The 22037-nt window shown below is 39.4% G+C and overlaps 1 protein-coding gene across 4 annotated transcripts in view; it reads right to left on the reverse strand.

Moving 5' to 3' along the window:
• Window positions 1-22037, reverse strand: part of itsn1 (intersectin 1 (SH3 domain protein)) — a 233172-nt gene that overhangs the window by 82928 nt on the left and 128207 nt on the right. For all 4 annotated transcript variants that reach the window (XM_073044892.1, XM_073044891.1, XM_073044890.1 and 1 more), the window contains 5 exons: window positions 21758-21990; window positions 19880-20039; window positions 17342-17547; window positions 8300-8382; window positions 6083-6136 (listed from right to left, as the gene is read on the reverse strand). In XM_073044892.1, the coding sequence (XP_072900993.1) occupies window positions 6083-6136; window positions 8300-8382; window positions 17342-17547; window positions 19880-20039; window positions 21758-21990 (736 nt within the window). The remainder of the gene's footprint in view (window positions 1-6082; window positions 6137-8299; window positions 8383-17341; window positions 17548-19879; window positions 20040-21757; window positions 21991-22037) is intronic.

Here is a 22037-nt window from a genome sequence, read left to right on the forward strand (position 1 = left end):
TTGCTATCAAGAGGCAGATGATCTCCCTATGATTATCCAGCACTCAGATTTCCAATGGAATTCTAAAGATACAGCATTTAACTGCAGTATCCTTTTGATTGGAAGTTAGGGTAAATTTGGAAAGGGAAAAGAGGAAATAGATTATCTACAGTTGAAAATAAAACTAAATCTGATTTTATATAAACAATGTGCTGAAACAGCTGTATTTATACTTGACAGTCCAGTCATTTCAAACAAGGTTCAGTCTCCAATTTGGGAGACAGAATTGTTCAGAAAGTAGAAAACTAGTTTGTTTTCACATTTCCTTAAACATGTCGCAAACCCCACCTGCGTGTGAACACCAGTTGCCGGAATAGCTAATTATAATGGCTTCTATTGTCAAATTGCTAACAGGTAACCAATGACCAAGGTTTAATATGGCTATTTCGATAAAGGCAATTGGCAATTCTGAAGGGACTATCCACAGCTCGATGAGAACATACACAATAGTGTTAAAAAGTTTGTGAATCCTGTAGAATTTTCTCCATTTCTGCACAAATATGACCTAAAACGTGATCAGATCTTCAAGCAAGTCCTATAACTAGATAGAGAACCCAATTAAATAAATAATACAAAACCATTATACTTGTTCATTTATTATTGAGAAAGAATGTCCAAAATTACATGTATTTGTTGAAAAAAGTATGTGAACCTCTGTGGTAATGCCTTCTACAAAAGTTATTGGAGTCAGGTGATGCAATCAATGAGATGAGATTTGCGGTATGGGTTGTAGAGGTATCCTGCCCTATAAAAAAGACACACGAAGGCAGGTTACAGACAGAGTCTGCTCTTCTCAAGAAAGATCTGTTTATGTGCGCCTCGATCAAAACAGCTGAAAAAGGCTACAAAAGCATTTCTAAAGACCTGAGTGTTCATCAGTCCATAGTACTAGAAATAGTCTACAAATGGAGGAAACTCAGTACTGTTGCTTCTCTCCCTTGGAGTGGGCATCCTGCAAAGCTGAGTGAGGTGAAAAAGAACCCAAGGATAACAGCAAAAGGCCCGCAAAAATCTCTAAAACTTGCTAAAGTCTCTGTTCATGTGCCCACTATAAGAAAAACACTGAACAAGAATGTTGTTCATGGAAGAACACCACGGAGGAAACCACTGCTCTTGAAACAACCCAAACAAACATTGCTGCACATCTCAAGTTTGCAAAAGACCACCTGGATGTTATACAACACTTCTGGGACAATGCTCTGTGGACAGTTGAGACAAAAGTTGAACTTTTTGGCAGACATGCACATTGTTATGTTTGGAGGAAACAGGGCACTGCACATCAACACCAAAACCTCACAACTGTGAAGCATGGTGGAAGGAACAACATGGTATGGGCTGCTTCACTGCCTCAGGGCCTGGACAGTTTGTAATTGATGAGAGAACAATCAATTTAAAATTGTATCAAGTCATTTAACAGGAGAATGTCAGAGTAGCAGTCTGTCACCTAAAGCTTAATAGAACTTGGATATTGCAATGAGATAATTATCTGAAAGACAAGAGTAAATCAACATCAGAATAGTTTAAAAAGAAGAAAACTCATGTTTTGGAAAGGCTGAGTCAAGTCCTGACCTTAATCCTATAGAAATGTTGTGGAAGGACCTGAAGGAAGCAATTCATGCAAGGAAGCCCATCAACAGGCGCGGACTAGAAGGGCCGAGATGGCCTGTTTCCGTGCTGTAATTGTTATATGATTATAACATCTTCGAGTTGAAGCAGTTTTGTAAGGAGGAATGGCCTAAATTTCCAAGCCAATGTGTAGGACTGATCAAGTTACCGGAAACGCTTGAAGTTATTGCAAGATGGCGGCACGACGCAGCGCATAGCGGCCACTCCAGGAATGAATATTTGTTATCTGTAAGTAGGGGCCATGTACAATCCTGATTTGATGGAGATGGATGTGTGAAGCACGGAGGAACATCTGGTGAAACTTTTGAAATGCCTGTTGTTTCGCTGCCGCTGCTACTGTGCGATCGGAAAAAATCTCCAGAAGGAAGGCCCCGAATCCTCAGCTTTGCCTGTTGCTTGGCAGCCGGTGCCGGGGTCGAAGCGCTCGGCAGAGATGGCGCTCGGAGGACTGGTTGGAGGCTCGAAGTTTTCGGATGGACTCTGAGTTGGCTGTGGTCGGAACTCCCAAAGTGCTGTATCGGCAAGCTGCGGCGCTGGAGGTTCATGGCAGGAAGAGTTTTTCTTCCTTCTACCGTCTGCGTGAGATGATGGGCTGTCGGGACTTTGAGACTTTCTTTTAAACCATGCCATGGACTGCTCTTTATCAGATTGCGGTATTGCTTTGCACTGTTGAAACTATGTGTTATAATTATGTGGTCTTTGTCAGTTAGTCTTTTATCAATTATGGTATTGTCTGCACTGTTGAAACTATATGTTAACTATAACTATATGGTTTTGTGTAGGTCTTGTAGCTTTAGGTTTGTCTGTTGGGTTTGTAGTTCCTTTCCGGGGAACGTGCTAAGACGGTAACGTGATATCAATACGCAGCAGCCTCTCTGGACTCTGGATTGGGGATTACCAAACATTATGTGGTTTTTCTTGTGTGGTCTGTTTTGTGCTTTTTCGTGATATCATTCCGGAGAACGTTGTCTCATTTTTTAAACTGCATTGTATTTGAGGTTTATAAATGACAATAAACTGAATCTGAATTATTGTTGTATAAAGGGGAAATCACGCCAGTACTGAAAGCAGAGGTTCACATACTTTTCCCGACAAATATATGCAATATTGGATCACTTTTCTCAATAAATGAAGTATAATGTTTTCTGTGTTATTTATTTAATTGGGTTCTCTTCATCTACTTTTAAGACTTACATGAAGATCTGATCACATTTCAGGTCATATTTATTCAGAAACAGAAAATTCTACAGTGTTCACAGACTTTCTAGAACCATTCTATAAGAGAATGGAGACTCTTGCCAAATACCCAGAAATTAAACTGCTTTTAATGAGAGCTGGCAAAAGGAGTATGGAATATTATATTTCGAAAACCACTTTCAGCTTTTTTTGTGAAAAAATAATTTCAAAGGATTAGGATAATACTGTGACCAAATCTTAATCCATCAGCTAGTGTTACAAGAATCGAATTTACTTAATTCAAGTGCCTTCACAAATTATTTTTTATTAGACCAACTCCCAAATATCAAATATACAATTCTCATAAATCAAATATGCAAGTAAATTAATTTACTTTGGTATTATAATTTCAATAGCCTTAAATCACTCATCATCAGAACTTTGTTTGGAAAAGGATTTTTTCCTGCATATTTTTTTATATTAAACAGTGAGCACTGGAAACTTGTTCTACTTGTGTCTCAGAAAAAGGTTTCACTCCTATCCAGAAAAAGAATTACAGTCACAATGATTGCTGACCTCAAAAGGCACTTTATGTGAGTCACTTCACCTGTTGTCTCTCAAAGGTAAAAATCAGCATTGGCGTATTCTTTACTGGCTAGGTGAATGCACCCCCAACAACTTTCATGTCGCTCAAGATGATCCAAGATAAAGGAAACCAACTGATTAGTGCAATATTACCACTCAAAACTTTCACCGGATCCACCACCAATACTCGCAGATGTTGTGTAGTCAGCCTCCAAAATGTAGTGAAGCTACTCACAAGGCCACTCTATTAGCATCTCCCAAATCCATGACACCTACTGCCAAGGACAAGAGTGAACACCACAACCCAGAGCTCTCTCTCCAGGCTATACATCATCCTCCAACTTGAAAACCACTTGTCCTTTATTGCTCTGGATCTAAACTGTCGAAGTTCTGAACTGATAACACTGTGAAAGTAGCTTCAACTGAAGGTCTACAATGATTCAAGGTGGCAACTCATCAATACTGAAAGGACAATCTGGAATAAGATACAAATGCTGGACTTGCTGGTGAGGACCACCATCCTGTGAACAAGTTAGAAAGCTGAAACTGGTCAATATTCTCATAGCATAGTTTCTTTGGAATCAGTTTTGGCTGACAAGTAGGGCACAGTGTGGGCTATTGATTAAGAAAGAAATTTCTTTTTGAGGAAATGAGAAGGCAGAGAAGAAACAGGTTCATTTGATCATAGAGCATTAGGGCATTTTGTTGGGAGGCAACTTAACTTCAATATTTTCTGAACATTGGAGAGTGTCCAGAGGAAGTTCATGAGAATGATCCTAGGAATGAAAGGGTTAATGTATGAAGAGTGAGAGATGGCTCTGAGCCTGTATTCACTGTAGTTTAGAAGCATAAGGGAGGCTCTCACTGAATATTTCAAAACCTACAAAGAGTAGATGTGGAGAGGATGTTTCCAATAATGGGAGAGTCTAGAACTGTTGGGCACAGCCTCAGTATATAGAAGGATGACCCTATAGAACAGAGATGAGGAGGAATTTCTTTCGCCAGACGGTGGTGAATCTGTGAAATCCATTGCCACAGATGGCCATGGAGGCCAAGTCACTGAGTATATTCAAAGCAGAGGTTTACAGATTCTTGATTGGTAAGGATGTCAAAGGTTACCAGGAGAAGGCAGGAGAATGGTATTACGGGATAAAATACATGAGCCATGATCAAATGGCAGAGCAAACTTGATGGGCTGAATGGACTAATTCTGCTCCCATGTCTTATGGTCATTATTAATGATACTGGAGCACTTATTCCCTTTACAAAAAAGGAAATATTCAAATTCCATAATTGCCATTAATGAGAATTGAAGCTAGATTCTCACAGTAATGTAACCTCTGGATTATCAGTGTAGTAACAGTAGTGGATCAATGTTATTTTTGTTACACACAGTGGATGGTCTACTGGAGATTCTGAAGCCTAGGTAGTTGCCAACCTGTGCCTAGGCAGTCTAACTCAGTTAATCAGGTTTTGCCCTTTCAGGGTATGACATGCATTCCACATTTATAGAACAGTAACTGTGTGGATTTCTTTACAGGTATATTTGGAATTTTTTATGATCTTATGACCAATCCAGGAACAAATAATCTGCCCATGATCATTTTCTACATTTTACTAAATAGTGGGGATGAAGTACCAAGAAGGCGGTTGGCTGGTGCTTCGCTTGCAAAGATCAGGAGGGAACTCCATCTCTGTAAGACTTTTCTTCCCGCCTTTTTTATAGTTTATAGTGAGGATCGGTGCACATGGACCGATTCCACTCTTTAGGCGGGGGATGTTCCACAATGGCACAGCAAGCTGTGACTACTGCAGGTTGAGTATTGGAGTTCTCCATTTCCTCTTAGACAGAATGCCAAGTGAGGCTAATAACGAGTTGCATCTAACCAGGTTTGGAATTGGAGCTGTCCTTCTCCTCGGCTGGCTGCTAACCAAGGCTGATGAGCCCACCCTACCCACCCAGTTATACCGCTGGACACTGTCATGTCATGACAAAGTAGACTTAGTAAGAACAGGGACACCACATGAAGGGGTTGCTATAGGCACAGTAGTGTAGGAGAGGCCATTATGAGAATGAGCCCAACAGTGGTCCTGAGGTGATCGCTACACCTGGAAAGGAGAGGCTATACAAGATGCTTCACCTTCCTTAAGTGAGCAGGATGTCCAGACCAGGGCTCACCCATCCACAGAAGGTAGGCATTCACAAAGCCACAGTGCAGCAAGAATAAAAGGCTCGAGAAAATCTAAAGAAAAACAGTGTTTGAAGAGATCTATACGGATGAATGAAATGAATGTTATTTTAGCTAGATTAAATGTTATGTGTTATTTTAACTAGATTAAATGCATACACTAAACTGACACCCAAATAAGATCAGCGCTCATTGTTTGAAGCAGCAATTATCAATCCAGTACCACAAAACACAACTTCAGCAATTTGTTAAAAATGTTTTTAAACAGAGTCCAGATGATGAGATATATTCCTCATTAAAAAAGGCTACAATTCCCAAATTTTGCATTGTATCCATACTTAATAAAGAGCATAATTGACTTCCTTCCCCATGCAATATTTCTGACTGGAACATTTTAAATCAGATTTTATGTGAGCTATTAAAGTATGATTGGTTCATTAGAAGTGGCAGTGAGATAATTACTGTACCTTTCCTTGGGAGAGAGGGAGGTCGAGGCGGAGGAGCCTCCTCCCTGCACTGTGCTATAGTGGACACCAGAAAACAAAGAAAGAACAGTACAGCATGATAAAGTAAAGTGACAACTAGAGTCAAAGTGATGCACAGAAATGAGCAAAAATAGCAATGACATGTAGCGACAAGCAATACAACATTACAGCTAGCAATATAAAAAACAAGAACAACAAATCAGTAAACCTGATAGAAATAAATTAAAATACACCCAATATATTAGAATTTGATTCAAGGACATTTACACTTTAGTGACCACGGAAGCTAAACTGCATTGTATTCTGTGAGCATTCAATTTTTATTGAACTTGTTTTGAGGAGGGGTCACTTTCCATAAATCGGCTATTTACATTCCAAATTGTTCATTTTGTACTACAACAAAATCTATTTGTGTTAGAACTGCAAATAAGCAACTTTCGTTTATTACATTTGAATTACACTTTGTAAAATTATTTCCAGACAGTGATGTCTAACAACATGCTCCCTCAAATACAACGAGCTTGCTTAATCACAAGAAGCATACTTTTCTGAGCAGCCAGGAGTTGGACCAATTTTAAAAGCTAGAGGTTTGACATGTTCAATGCAAGTAACTGAGAACGTCACACTACAGACATCTGACCCAGGAGTGCATACTCTCTCCTGGTGGGACACACTCAACTTAGTACAGTTTGGCAAGAATCAAGGCCAGTCAACGCTGCCCTTTGTCATCTTTTGAGAGGGGGCCACTGCTTCAACATTTACAGATTTATTCATCCTAAGGGGAAAAGAGTTGAATTGTGTCTATATCAGATTGCTCAGTTTATCTCAGTACCTATAAATACTGCTCATTTATTGAGTTCCATAATGGGGAAAATCATGAGTGACCAAATTAAATATAATGGGAAGTCCATCAAAGCTTGAGGAATAAAAATTCTAGTACTTGAATTAAATATTTAACATGTGATAGATTAAAAGGGATAATCAAAATATAAATGATGCAAATAAACAAATAAGCAAACAGACTCAATAGGCTAAATATACTATGCTAAGCAGAAGTAATAGAAATCAAATTAACATCTATTTGATAATAGCGTTTGACACTAAAAGGCGATAGAAGTTAAGTAACATGTATAATGAATAGAGTATAAATATAATGGCTGCAAAGGCAAAGCTTTGGAACTACAGAATGTTGGACTTGTGGAGTGAAACTCCAACCAGAAAATTATTAATTTTTTATAAAATGGCACTTAAGTTAATACTTCCAAGTATTTCCAAAGTGCTTTTAAGTATTTAAGCATTTAAATTTTAAGTGCAAAATTTGATTTTGGACTTGAAGACCATTATGACTGCAATGAAGACTGAAGCCAGAGGGAATAAAATCTATATATTTGTAATGTAGTCGAGATGTTAGTACTGCACTGAAGTTAACATTTAAACTGTTTTACAGATGCTAAACATTTCACACAGAGCTGATAAAGAACCAACTTATTTCCATAGCATTTTCTTTGGGCTCTGGACTTGTAAATCCTTAAATACTTGCCACAAAATTTTGATTGGTAACAGTCACTGCTGAAACAAACTTTGTTAGTTTCTAGCTTAGCCAAGAGGAAAATGAAGTGAAGCCGTGACCCCAGTTGTTCTAAAGTACATGTTAAATAGTTTTCTCTCTACATACTATATAATTTTAAAATCATTGCAATTTCAGCTTAATTTTAAAGCTTTTTTGATGCTTCCAGCAGACAGAGTTTAAAAATTTAGTTCTTAATAAGTCATGTGACCAGTTAAACTAGCGCACTGGCTACAAGAAACATCTGATCTTTTATGTACAATAACTTTATAAGTCATAGCAGTTACTGATTTGAGAAACAAGGATATAACATTTATGCTTTGTACTAAGTTACAAGGGTTATTTAACATTGAAATTAACGTTTTGACCAGTTTCGACCTTACAAACAAAATGTTTTAACACTGGTTTTAATTTTAAGAATTTAAAAGTAAAGAAATAATGATAGGTACTATTTTGACAATTATTTCCAGTAATACCTTTCACATTTATATGAAGAGCTTACTGAAAGAACAATCACCTTAAAACTTGCAGTATTACTTTATTCTAATGGCAACACCAAGAGGTCCACAAACTTAAATGGGTAAAACTGTATCAGTCTTTGAACTGTACATGTTAGATACATATATACTTACCATCTCCCTGTGAAGCAATGACTTTTGATGGTGGGGTGCTCATTCTCTTCAGGCTGGGCGGGCTTTCTGAAGTAGAATCCACACTGAGTAAAAAACAAAGCAAAAGCTTAACAGTCGCACATTTTTCACATCTGCCTTGTCTGTTATTTTGTTCTGAAGTTGCAATGTCCTTAGATTGTAGCACTTTATTTCAAACTCACAACTTATCATAAAACTTTTTTAAAAACTATCAGTGTAATTTAGCATATCATGTCCATGACTACCATCAAACACCAATCCTACACTCTCATTTACTTTCCCCCACATTCATTTCAACCGCCCTAGACTCACCTACATGAAGTGCAACTTACAACAGCCATTAACCCACACATCCTCAGGTTTTGGTTCACCTTTTAGTGAACTAGCCACATGAACTCTTTTTGTTTTTGGTTACACTAGCTACCAGTTAACTTTGCATATGACACTAAATTAGGTGGCATCGTTGTTAGTGAAGATGGTTATCAGGATTACGGAGGAGGATCTTGATCTGCTGAATAAGTGGGCCAAGGAATGGCAAATGGAGATTAGTTTAGGAAAGTGTGAGGTGTTGTGTTTTAGTAAGTCAAATGTAGGTAGGACTTTCCACAGTGAATGGCAGGGTCCCGGGAAGTGTTGTAGAACAAATGGACCTATGGGTACAAGTACATCGCCCTCTGAAAGTGTCATCATAGGTAGAAAGTATGGTAAAGGCAGCTTTTGGCATTCTGCCCTTCATTAGTCAGGGCACTGAGAATAGAAGTTGGGTTCTTATGTTCCAGTAGTAACATGATGTCAGAGAGGGTGAATTTGGAATAGTGTTCTGTTTTGATCATCCTTTCATGGGAAAGATGCCATTAAGCTAGAGAGAGTGCAGAAGAGAGTTACATGGATGTTGCCAGGACTTGAAGGGGCACAGTAACGGAGAGAGGATGAGCAGTTCGGGGATTCTTTATTGGAGCATCGGAGAATGAGGGGTGATCCGGCACTGCCAAGTTGGCACTGGCGATATACGGCAACATTTTATGGGCAGCTCACAGAACTACTAGATATACTTCAATTTGCAATCTGTAATTTCCCTTCAAAAAATGTAGTTTTGAAACATTGAAAAACGAACTACAGATTTTGCGACCTCCTAAACTATTTGGCAAACTTGACTCTCGCAAATATAGGTATGGCATCTTGAAGATGAAGGTCGGCAATGGCAGTGCAGCCATTGCTGTGGCAGATATCAAGCAGATTAAAATATTGAGGCTTGAGAACAGAAGATGAATCAGTGTTCAGCACACTGCTCTGTCCCCATTAAGATTCTCCACCTGAGTACGTCCCGTTTCCGCTCGATACTACCACCGGGCAGAAGGTGCAGAAGGCTTGGATCCCTGCCGCTAGGTTTGGGAGCAGTTGTTGCCCTGCAACCACTGGGTTCGTGGACCAGCTTTACCTGCCTCAGCACAGAATTGACCCCCACAACGGTGGACACTTCTGGGGACTCTGCCGAGCATGTTCTATGTATTAATTGTATGCTTTTTAAAATTATTTGCATGATTTGTCCTTTTTTGCACATTGGATGTTTGTCAGTCTTTGTTGTGTGTGGTTTTTCATGGATTCTATTGTGTTTGATTTGTGGCAGCCTGCAAGAAGCTGAATCTCAAGATTGTATATGTTGTATATACTTTGATAATAAATTTGATCTTAGAGGTTTATAAAAATCATGAGAGGTTTACGATAGGGTGAATGCACAGTCTCAGAGGGTTTTAGAGGATTAGGGAATCAAGAACTAGAGAGCATAGGGTTAATGTGAGGGAAGAGCTTTAATATGAACCAGAGGTGCAACTTGTCCACCCAGAGGGTGGTCAATATTCAAAGTTCAATGTTATTTAATGCCATTTCCAGTACACAGGACCCAAGTTGGTGCAGTCTTTTATTGATTCCATTATAGTTATTATTCTATTATGGCTTTATTGAGTATGCCAACAAGAAAATGAATCTCAGGGTTTTACATGGTGACTGACAGGAAATGATAAAATTGTGCTGGTTGGGAGTGTGGAGAAGTGGGTTAGTGGGTATATGGAATGAGTAAGTGGTTTAAGCAAGTACATTAACAACACTTGGACAGTTATATGGATACGAAAGGTCAAGAGGGATCGGGCCAAACGTGGGCAAATTGGAGTAGCTCAGATGGGAATCTTAATTATCATGGACCAGTTGGGCAGAAAAGTCTGCTTCCATGCAATTTGACAATGACTCTAGTGATGCAGAATTCCACTTCAATAACTCATGTTTTCTAACGTCTTAAAATACACGATTGATTAAAAATCAAACAAAGAAAAAGTGGGGGACGTCACGTGATGACGTAGGATCGAGACGCTGGAACCCAGCTCTCCCGTAAAAAGTTAATAAATTAATGTCTAAATGAAGAAAAGTTAGTCAATACTTTCTAAAAGTTACTTATAAACTACTCCGGATTGTGTCAAGCTATGCCTCAAGGAAGGAAGATGAAGAAAACTAATACCGGGAAGACTACGCAAGTTGGAACAAGAACAAGGCCCATGTCTACCGAGGAACCGCGGTCTCAGGTACATTATACCACCGGCGATACGGAACAGGAGACTGCGGCAACATTGGCCATTTCTAAAGGAAAAGACCATCGTGAACTGCGCAAACGCGAAGGATGGAGCATGCGCAAACGGGAGCAACAAAAACTACAAAGCCCAGCTACCACTGCAACTGAAAGTGATAGCGAATCGGAGGGAGAGTCAGAGCTTCTGGAAAGATCAGATGAAGAGGGAGTTAAAAGTCCTTATAGAAATATAGAAAAGACTTTGAGGCAAATAATGCGTAAATTAGACACATTAAAAGTAATTAAAAATAATCAAAGAAAAAGTCTATAAAACTCTTCCACTTAGAGCTTCTGTTCACTGTTCTTCCCTCCATACTTCTGTGTGTTTTGGTCTCTTCTTTATTTAGAGATTTGTAGCCACAGTAATCACCAAGGAGATTGGATAACCTGCTCTCAGGCTTCAGCTAACAAACGTATGTAGTTCTGTGAGTTCCCTTCCCTGAAGGGAAATACAAAACCTTCAGCATCTGTTCTTGTTCAAAATCAGATGTAAACTATTACACTACTTGTGGAACTCTGCTGCACATTTTTAATCCAACTAGTCTGTAGTATCCCAGGAATCATACGTTTTAATTGCTTTTTTCTGGAATTTTTCCCTTCCTTCAAGCACCCTTTAGGAGGCAAGGAAATTTGGCATGCCCCCTGACCCTCATCAACCTCTGCTGATGCACTAGAAAGCAACATATCCAGATGTATTACAGCTTGGGTAAGGCAACCGGTAGACCATGACAAACTGCAGAGAAACTGCATATTAAGGAAACCAACCTCCCTTCCACGGACGCTGACTACACTGTGCGTTGCCTTGATAAAGAAGCCAATATAATAAAAGGCTCCATCCACTCCCTCTTCTGCCCCCTCCCAGCGGGCAGGTGACACAAACAACTGAATGCACATATTTCTATCATGTTGTCCTTGAGCCAGGAGGTGTGCGTTTTCATGCCAGTCCCCGGCACAATAAAATCGCACATGGAATGGGCTGTCATAAGAAGTGGTTGAGGTAGGAATAATAGGATCATTTAAATAATATTTGGATAGGTATACAGAGAGGTGGGACTCGGAGGGACATGGGCCAACAGCAGGAAAATGGAACCACCTGTGTGGACACTGCAGTCAGCATGAGCCAAAGAGCCTGTATCCATGCTGTATAAGTCTATGACTCTAAAATGGACTCTTGACCTCATAAACAAGCAAAAATCTGCAGATGTTGGAAATCCAAGTAACACACACACAAAATGCTGGAACTCAGCAGCCAAGGCAGCATCTATGGAAAAAAGTACCATCAATGTTTCGGGCTGAAACCTTTCCACAGGACAGATTATGACCTCAAAACCTGCCTTGTTATAACCTTGCACCTTACTGTTAACCTGCACTGCACATTCTCTGTAACTGTAACACAATATTCTGCACTCTATTGTTTTCCCTTGCACTACCTCAATGCACTGTTGTTATGATAGAATAGACTGTAGTTAGCATGGCTTCCTCAAGGGAAAGTCTTGCCTGGCAAATCTGTTGGAATACTTTGAAGAAATAACAAGCAGGATGGATAAAGGAGAATTGGCTGATGTTGTGTACTTGGATTTCCAGAAGGCATTTGACAAGGTGCCACATGAGGCTGCTTAACAAGCAATGAGCCCATGGTATTTTAGGAAAGATTCCAGCATAGATAAAGCAGTGGCTGATTGGCAGGCAGCAAAGTGTTGGAATAAAGGGAACATTTTCTAGTCGGTTGGCGGTAACTAGCAGTGCTCCACAGGGGTCTGTGTTAGGACTGATCCTTTTTACATTATATGTTAATGATTTGGATGATGGAATTGGTGGCTTTGTTGCAAAGTTTGCAGACAATATGATGAGAGTCGGAGGGGCAGGCAGTTTTGAGGAAGTACGGAGGCTACGGAAGGACTTGGACAGATTAGGAGAATGGACAAAGAAGTGGCAGATGGAATACAGTGTTGGGCAATGTACGGTCATGTACTTCAGTAATAGAAATTAAAGGGTAGACTATTTTCTAAATGGAGATAAAAAAACATAAAACTGAGGCGCAAAGGACATGGGATCCTATGCAGGATTCCTTAAAGGTTAATTTGCAGGTTGAGTCTGTGGTGAGGAAGGCAATGCAACGTTAGCATTCATTTCAAGAGGACTAGAATTTCAAAGCAAGGACGTAGTGTTGAGAATTTAAAAAGCACTGGTGAGGCCTCACTTGTTGTATTGTGAGCAGTTTTATCTTAAAAAGAATGTGATGAAACTGGAGAGAGTTCAAAGAAGGTTCATGAAAATGGTTCCAGGATTGAATGCTTTTCATATGAAGAGTGTTTGATGACTCTGCCCCTGTATTGACTAGAATTCAGAAGAATGACGTGTGACCTCAGAGGTACCAACTAGAGAAGGGGCAGTGTTGGATCTCCTTTTAGGGAATGAGATAGGTCAGGTGACGGAGGTATGTGTTGGGGAGCACTTTAAGTCCAGTGATCACAATGCCATTAGTTTCAATATAATTATGGAGAAGGATAGGACTGGACCCAGGGTTGAGATTTTTGATTGGAGAAAGGCTAACCTTGAGGAGATGCGAAAGGATTTAGAAGGAGTGGATTGGGACAATTTGTTTTATGAGAAGGATGTAATAGAGAAATGGAGGTCATTTAAAGGTGAAATTTTGAGGGTACAGAATCTTTATGTTCCTGTTAGGTTAAAAGGAAAGGTTAAAAGTTTGAGAGAGCCATGGTTTTCAAGGGATATTGGAAACTTGGTTAGAGAAAAGAGAGATATCTACAATAAATATAGGCAGCATGGAGTAAATGAGGTGCTTGAGGAATATAAAGAATGTAAAAAGAATCTTACGAAAGAAATTAGAAAAGCTAAAAGAAGATATGAGATTGCTTTGGCAAGGAAGGTGAAAATAAATCCAAAGGGCTTCTACAGTTATATTAATAGCAAAAGGATAGTGAGGGATAAAATTGGTCCCTTAGAGAATCAGAGTGGACAGCTATGTGTGGAGCCAAAAAAGATGGGGGAGATTTTGAACAATTTCTTTTCTTCAGTATTCACTAAGGAGAAGGATATTGAATTGTGTATGGTAAGGGAAACAAGTAGGGTAGTTATGGAAACTATGACGATTAAAGAAGAGGAAGAGTTGATGTGGATAGGTTTTTTCCACTGAGAGTAGGGGAGATTCAAACAAGAGGACATGAGTTGAGAGTTAGGGGGCAAAAGTTTAGGGGTAACACGAGGGGGAACTTCTTTACTCAAGAGAGTGGTAGCTGTGTGGAACGAGCTTCCAGTAGAAGTGGTAGAAGCAGATTCAATATTCTCATTTAAAGTAAAATTGGATAGGAATATGGACAGGAAAGGAATGGAGGTTTATGGGCTGAGTGCAGGTCGGTGGGACTAGGCGAGAGTAAGCGTTCGGCACGGATTAGAAGGGCTGATATGGCCTGATTCCGTGCTGTAATTGTTATATAGTTATATGGACCTAATTGAAACCTATTGAATGCTGAAAGGCCTTGATAGTGGGTTTGGAGAGGACGTTTCCAATGGAGGGAGAATCTAAGACTAGAGGACACCCAAAGAATAGAGGGGCATCCTTTTAGAACAAAGGTGAAGAGGAATTTCTTTAGCCAGAGTGGTGAATCTGTGGGATTCTTTGCCACAAGCAGCTGTGGAGGCAAATTCTTTGTGTATATTTAAGGCAGAGGTTGATAGATTCTTGACTGGTCAGGGAAGAAGACGGGAGATTGGGGCTGAGAGGAAAATTGAATCAGCCATAATGAAATAGCAGAGCAGTCTCAATGGGCCTATTCTGCTCCTATATAATATGGTTTTATGGTTAAGAAATAATCCATATGGATAGCATGTAAAACGAAGTTTTTCCATTCTACCTCAGTACAGTGATAATAATAAACCAGTTTACCACTGTGGCATTCTCAATCGACTATTTTGTATTTAGGATTTTTACACAGATAGAAATATAGTTTCAAGCAAAAATAAACCTGCTTTCATCCAAGCCAGGCAGACCCAGGATTAACCAAACCTTTGTGTTCATTTGAATGAATTGCTTTTACTTGCAATGATGGTATGAACACAACTAAAAGTGTGCTGCAAAATAACTTGCCTGTAAACCCTTAGAATTTGAAAGTACATTAAATTGTGTTTATTTTCAAACTCGCTGATAATCAACACTGGCGCAACTCAAGGATGTGTGCTTAGCCCACTGTTCTACTCTTTCTACTCCCATGATTGTGTGGTTAGGCAGAGCTCAAATACCATATATAAATTTGGTGATGACAACTATTGTTGGCAGAATTTCAGATGGTGATGAGAAGGCTTACAGGAGTGAGATATATCAGCTAGTCCCTGCTGCAACCTTGCACCCAGTGTCAGTAAAACCAAAGAACTCATTATGAACTTCAGAAAGGGTAAGATGAGGGAACATACACCAGCCCTCATTGAGGGATCGGAAATGGAAAGAGTGAGCAATTTCAAATTTTTGGGTGTCGATAACTCCGAGGATCTATCTTGGACCCGACATATCGAAGCAGTAACAGAAAACAAACAACAGCAGCTATATTTTGAGTTTGAGGAGACTTGGTATGTCACCAAAGACACTTGCAAATTTCTACAGATCTACCGCGGAGAGTATTCTAACTGGCTGCATCCCTGTCTGGTATGGGGGAGGGCAGTGCAAAGAATTGAAATAAGCTACAGAAAGTTGTAAACTCAGTTATCTCCATCATGGGCATTAGCCTCCCCAGCATCTAGGACATCTTCAAGGAACGATGCCTCCAAAAGGCGGCCTCCATCATTAAGGACCCCAATCATCCAGGACATGACTTTTTCCTCATTGCTACAATTAGGGAGGTGGTATAAGAGCCTGAGGGCAGACACAATGATTTAGGAACAGCTTCTTCCCCTCTGCCATCAAATTTCCAAATAGACATCGAACTTATGAACAGTATCTCACTACTTTTCCCCCTCTTTTTGCATTACAAGGTACTGCTGCTGCACAACAACAAATTTCACAACATATGCCAGTGATATTAAAGCTAATTCTGACAGTGTTCAGGGTACTGTGCCAATTGCATCAATTTGCTATTTTCACAGAAATCCTAGTTTTTTGGGTGCAGAGAGGTCAGTTTGCTTATTGTTTCTGAAAAACATGCAACTTTAGCAGTATTTTCCTTTTAGGCTCTACCTATGGATGCATTCTCAATTTTAATTTAAAAAGGGGTTATATTTTGTTATTTGAATTCGAAAGAAACTATTCTTAGAAATAAAATCCTTGATGAAATGAAATTGCCCAAGAAAATTTTAAATATTAAACATAGAACCTCAAAAGTTTAGGTGAAGTCATCTGACTTTTCACTACCAATAATACTGCTTTACATAAAATGCAACCGCAGCATGAATGGATCTCTAAATTAGATAGTCACGAGATGCATTTGTTCGCCAGGTTTCAGCAGCCCTCCAAATCTCACCAATGTTACGACTCTTTTTCTAAGCTTGGATAGGCAAGGGTAAGCATGCTAGCTAACTATAAGCAAAAGACAATGAATACGGTCTTTTGCTCTGAAGGTGAAAGGTCATCAATCTGAAAATGTTCACCCTTTTGTCTTCCACAGATGCTGCCTGACCTGCTGACAGTTACCAGCATATTCAATTCATTCATTTCACACCACCTAACTGATCTTTTGACATAGTTTTCACAAATGAATCTGTCGAGTTATATTGTGATATTGAATTACAAATTATCTGCAAATATTCATGTTATCAGGCAAGGATAAAACTGAAAGAGAAGAGCAAGATGCAGGAAAGGAAAAAAGCTACAAATCTTCCATCTAAAGAAGAAAAACTACTTCAAATATGTATTACTGTATCACCATATTACTATGATACAATACTGAAAAATCACAAAGGGATCAACGTTGAAGAAAAATAGGTTTTACTTATGCCATTTTACTCATAAACGTACTGTTAGAAGCTAGTTAATTTTAATTGTTACCCATCTGCTCTGGCCAATGATGTGCAGCTTATCATCATATTTTGTGCTCAGTATTTGAAAAACTTTGATCTTTCATTTCCAGCATTTCCTTTCTCTATAATAACATTTATAAAACTCAGACTAATAACATTACCTAAATAATAGCCCTCCAAATTTAAAAAAAAAGTTGAAACCAAAGTTATCCAAGTAGACTTGATATATCATCATCTCATCTAGTTGATAGCCCAGTGAATAGTAGCATGCCAGCTATTGCTACATAAAGCAAAAGCTCCCAATTATAGCTAAGCTTTTAGGAAAGAGTGCAAGTTGGTGTGACCTCACACTCACCAATGTAGATCTCAGATGGTACAGAGGAGAGAGGAACTGTTACAACAAAATAAATTTGTCAATGTAAGTATTTATGCAAGCATACCTTACAGATTTCCTTACAGGTCCTGAAATAAGCTTCACATAGGACTTGGGGAACCAGCCCTTTTGTCCATGAACTTCTCCAAACCACCACATATCTTGTTGCTCCAGAACAGTGATGATGTCATTTTTATTGAAGTTGAGGTGATTGTCCTTCTTTGCTCGCCAAGGATATAAAGCTTGAGCTTGTAGCCCTTCGACCTTCTCTCCCTGTGAAATAATTCAAAGCAAGATAGACAGAGCATTAGAATGCATTGAAATCCTTAGAAAAAGGATCTCACTGAGCAAAGCTAACAACCAAGCCCATCACAAAAGGGAATACATTTTATTTGTCTAAATATTCAAGATTTTGGATAAAATGAGTGAAGATTATCAGTATTAAATTGACAGATCAGAGCACACCAAAGCTCAAGATTGTTTATTGTCATTTTCCAATACACGAGTGTAAAGAACAAATTGATTGCTACTCTGGATCTAATGCAGCATTACAAATAAAATAAGCATAAAGAAGACAATGAAAACAATAAAAAGTACAAAAGCAATCCTATACAGTTGGCCCTCCGTATCCGCAGGTTCCGTATCCGCGGATTGAACCAACCGTAGATCGAAAAAATTCAAAAAAAAGTTCAGAAAGTTCCAAAAAGCAAAACTTGGATTTGCCACGCGCCAAGCACTGCGCTGAATCCACATGAATGATGTGCAGGCATACCCTGCTGTAGCCTCCTGCCATTTCACAGATCCTCAGTCTCTCTCCAGCATTCATTATTTGAGCATTGTTCGCTTCGCGTCTCGTTCGTTTGCTACTTGTGTTGTGAGCGAGAGAAAGGAGTTTAAGGCTAGTAAGGGATGGCTGGCTAGGTATGTAAAGCGCTACAGCCTCAAGAACTTAAAGATCATGGGAGAATCGGCATTGGCTGATGCCGAGGCAGCACCAGCGTTCCCAGAAGAGCTACGATGGTTGCGTCTGTACTGAACATGTACTGGCTTTTTTTCTTGTCATTATTCCCTAGCCAATACAGTATAACAACTATTTACATTATATTAGGTATTATAATAAATCTAGAGATGATTTAACGTATACGGGAGGATGTGCGTAGGTTATATGCAAATACTATGCCATTTTATATAAGGGGCTTGAGCATCTGCGGATTTTGGTATCCGCAGGGGCTCCTGGAACCAATCCCCCGCGGATACTGAGGGACGACTGTATAACAACATATAGGTAACTGCAATATGGATAAACTGTAAAGTGATGTCAGGTAGTGCGTATGCAGTGGTGGTGGGGGTTGGTGATGTGATCAGGAGTTCCCCACCACCTGAAAATGGTGGTCCTGGCATGGACACTGTATAGCTTTTTCCCTGATGGGGATGGGACCCTTCATGATACTGCTGGCTCTTTCCGCACACCTTTCTGTATACATGTCCTTGATGGCAGGTAGGCTGATGCCAGTGATACACTGGGCAGTTTAAACTACTTATTGTAGAGCTCTGTCGTTCACTGCTGTGCAGTTTCTGCACCACACAGTGACGCAGCACGTTAGGATGCTCTCTACTACACATCTGCAGGAGTACACACGTGTGTGCATTGACCATCTCTCTTCAGTATCCTCAGAAAGCAGGTGAGTTTTCATGACTGTGGAAGATGAGTTATGGGACTATGAGAGGTTGTGTGAGACTGCAGATGCCGGAACACAAGCTGCTGGAGGAGTTCAGCAGGTCAGGCAGCATCCGTGGAGGGAAACGGATTGTCAATGCTTCTGGTCCACTCAACTTGTAATGTCAACTGTCCATTTTTCTCTGAAGATGCAGCCTTACTTGCTATGTTCCTCTAGCAACTTGTTTTTCTTTGAAATTAACCTGTAATAATGAAGCTATTGTTTTTCTTTTTCATGTATCTACATCAGTTCTTAGTCTGCTACTAGGTTTCTTGTTTGACTAGTCATTCATTTCCCTTGCCATATCAATTTCTTACCTTTCCTTGGTTGAAATTTGCTCAGTCCTCTGGCTTACTGCATTATTCTTTTGCAACACCTTTTCTTTGATCTAATACTACTTTGAGCTTCCTTTCATACTCATGACTTGGTGACTTTTCTTAATGGATGATTTCAGAATCAGAATCAGTTTAATATTCATGTGGTGAAATTTTGACTTGAAGAATATATTTGTAACTAATGTTATTATTACTATCCCTCCATCATCAGGCTCTTAAATAAAAAGGTGATCTAACCAACACACACAAAATGCTGGAGGAACTCAGCAGGCCAGGAAGCATCTATGGAAAAGAGTACAGAAGATGTTTCAGGCTGAGACCCTTCATCTTGTTGAAGGATGTTTCTTCCATTTTTTTTTTCAGTCCAGTATATGAATAAACAAGATAACAGAACTAAATTCAAACTACCCAAAGTCATTTCAATGATACAACTTGTCCCTGGGATGAATTTAAATTCACACACCGGATAAAACAAAAGTCATAATGCACAAACCTAAATCTCACGAAGCTGTGTTAATTCGCTGGATGTGATTAAGTGTATTTATTACCCACCTGGCCCAACACGGGTGATGGAGATGATCCGGACACGGTAGCAGGGGTGAAGGCCGACCGCTGACGTGGCTGACCTGCACTAGGGACAGTAAGTGAGGGCTGCATTGCCCAAGCATCCCAATTGTCATTCTCTGGTTTCTCGGTGCCTGTTGTGGGCCACCTGAAAAAAAAAAATCAGTTTAAAAGTGGCTTTGTTACTTATCTTTTATAGGTAAAAAATCTGAAATTTTGTGCTTGAATATGAGAACTTGGTTGAAAAGTACTTAATGATCTAATACATGGCTGCACATTCTGACATCTGTGCTGCACACACTGCTGCCATGGCAACATTTTCCTCCCAATATGGTATGCCTTCCTTTTTAGAGCACACTTCGTTCAACCGTGACACACACACTTGTTTTTGACTATTTTGTTCTTGTATGACCCCAAATCTTGTAACTCACAAAAAGCAAGCTAAATTTCTCAAATATTCCAGTCCCTTTATTGAATGGCTTAATAAACATTTAGTGGCCACTTTATTAGGTATATGGGGGCACCCAGTAAAATGGCCTCTGAGAGTATGTTTGTGGTCTTCTTCTGGTAACCCATCCATTTCATGTGCATCCAGAGATGTACTTCTGCACACCACTGTTGTAATGCGTGGTCATTTGAGTTACTGTCACCTTCCTGCCAGCTTGAACTAGTCTAGCTATTGTCTTCCGACCTTTCTCATTAACAAGGTGTTTTTGCACACAGAAATGCCGCTCATTGGATGGCTTTTTATTCTCTGTAAACTCTACAGATTGTGCATGAAAATCCCAGGAGATCAGCAGCTTCTGAGATACTCAACCTAATAATCTGTATCTGAGATACTCAAACCATTCCAGTTAAATTCACATTTCTTCCTTATTCAGATGTTGGGTCTGAACAACTGAACCTCTTGACCACACCTGCATATTTAACATGATTTGTTGATTAAATATTTGCATTAATGTGTAGGTGTACAGGTTTACCTAATAAAATGGCCACTAAAAATAGTGTGCCATGTGCTTTGGAGCTTCAACGTGTCTCAGCTTGATTTCTCTCCTCTCTCTCCAAGCTCAGAATCTTCTTGAATTCTCTCCATCTCCACAGTCACAACAAACCACTGTCATCTATTTCTATCAGCCTCCTTCAACTTTGCTTTTGATATTCTAACACCAAGGAAAAATGCTTATCCTCTCCTTGCTTGGGTGTTTCCCAGTACGGCCTTAACCACTTCCCTCTCCAGTCACTATAAAATTTTATCTTCAAGGTAGTTCAGATAATGAAAAATTAAATTCTGACAGTTCAACACTATTTAGTCAACTTGGTTGCAGAGCTTCTGTACACTGACAACTGGACCTTTGTTCTATTCGCGTTCTTTCAGGTAAAAAAAATTCAGCATCATTTATTTTTAACTTGTGTTTTTCTTGTGAATACTTGTAAGAATGTGAATTGGTATGTGCCTGTTGTACTGCCAAATGCAAATTTTGCACTGCATAACAATAGATTCAGCTTTGACTTTGAACAAAAATAGGGCTAACTAGCAATTAAAAATAAAAACATTCTGGATCTCATATTTTGGGTTACAGTTGCACATTAAGCTTAATCCACTTGACTGAATGCATGTTTCTTTGGAATTACAACCCTGCAAGTATGCAGAGATGGTAGAATGGGATTATCAGAGCAATATTACACTTTCCCGAAAAAAAATGTTAGTTGAAGAGAATTCTTTTGACATCAAACTATTATTTCATTTACATTTAATCATGATGTATTTTCAATTCTGGAGAAAGTTCTGATAAAATATCAAATACAGTAAAATATAAGAGTCGCCTCAGATATAACCACTGCCTGTGAGTGTACACTTGTGCTTACGTAGAGCTAAAATCTGCCCAGTTGGAGGATGTGGCAGTCTCAGTTATCGGTTGTGCAACACCAGAAACCACAGTATGAGGAGCAATCTTTGCAGTAAGTCTTGTTCCTTGTTGTAAAGTGGGTGGCAATTCACTCTCCAGAATCTTCTCCGCATAATTGGCAGGAAACCATCCAGTTTTTCCTTTCAATTCACCTCCAAGCCATCCAGGTTCTCCAGTCTGACTTTCATCCACCTAGCACAAAGTACATTAAGAGAATTTAATTGAAAGCCACTCCCTTC

The sequence above is a fragment of the Hemitrygon akajei genome, chromosome 5 (genome assembly GCF_048418815.1).
Source record: "Hemitrygon akajei chromosome 5, sHemAka1.3, whole genome shotgun sequence".
NCBI lineage: Eukaryota > Metazoa > Chordata > Chondrichthyes > Myliobatiformes > Dasyatidae > Hemitrygon > Hemitrygon akajei.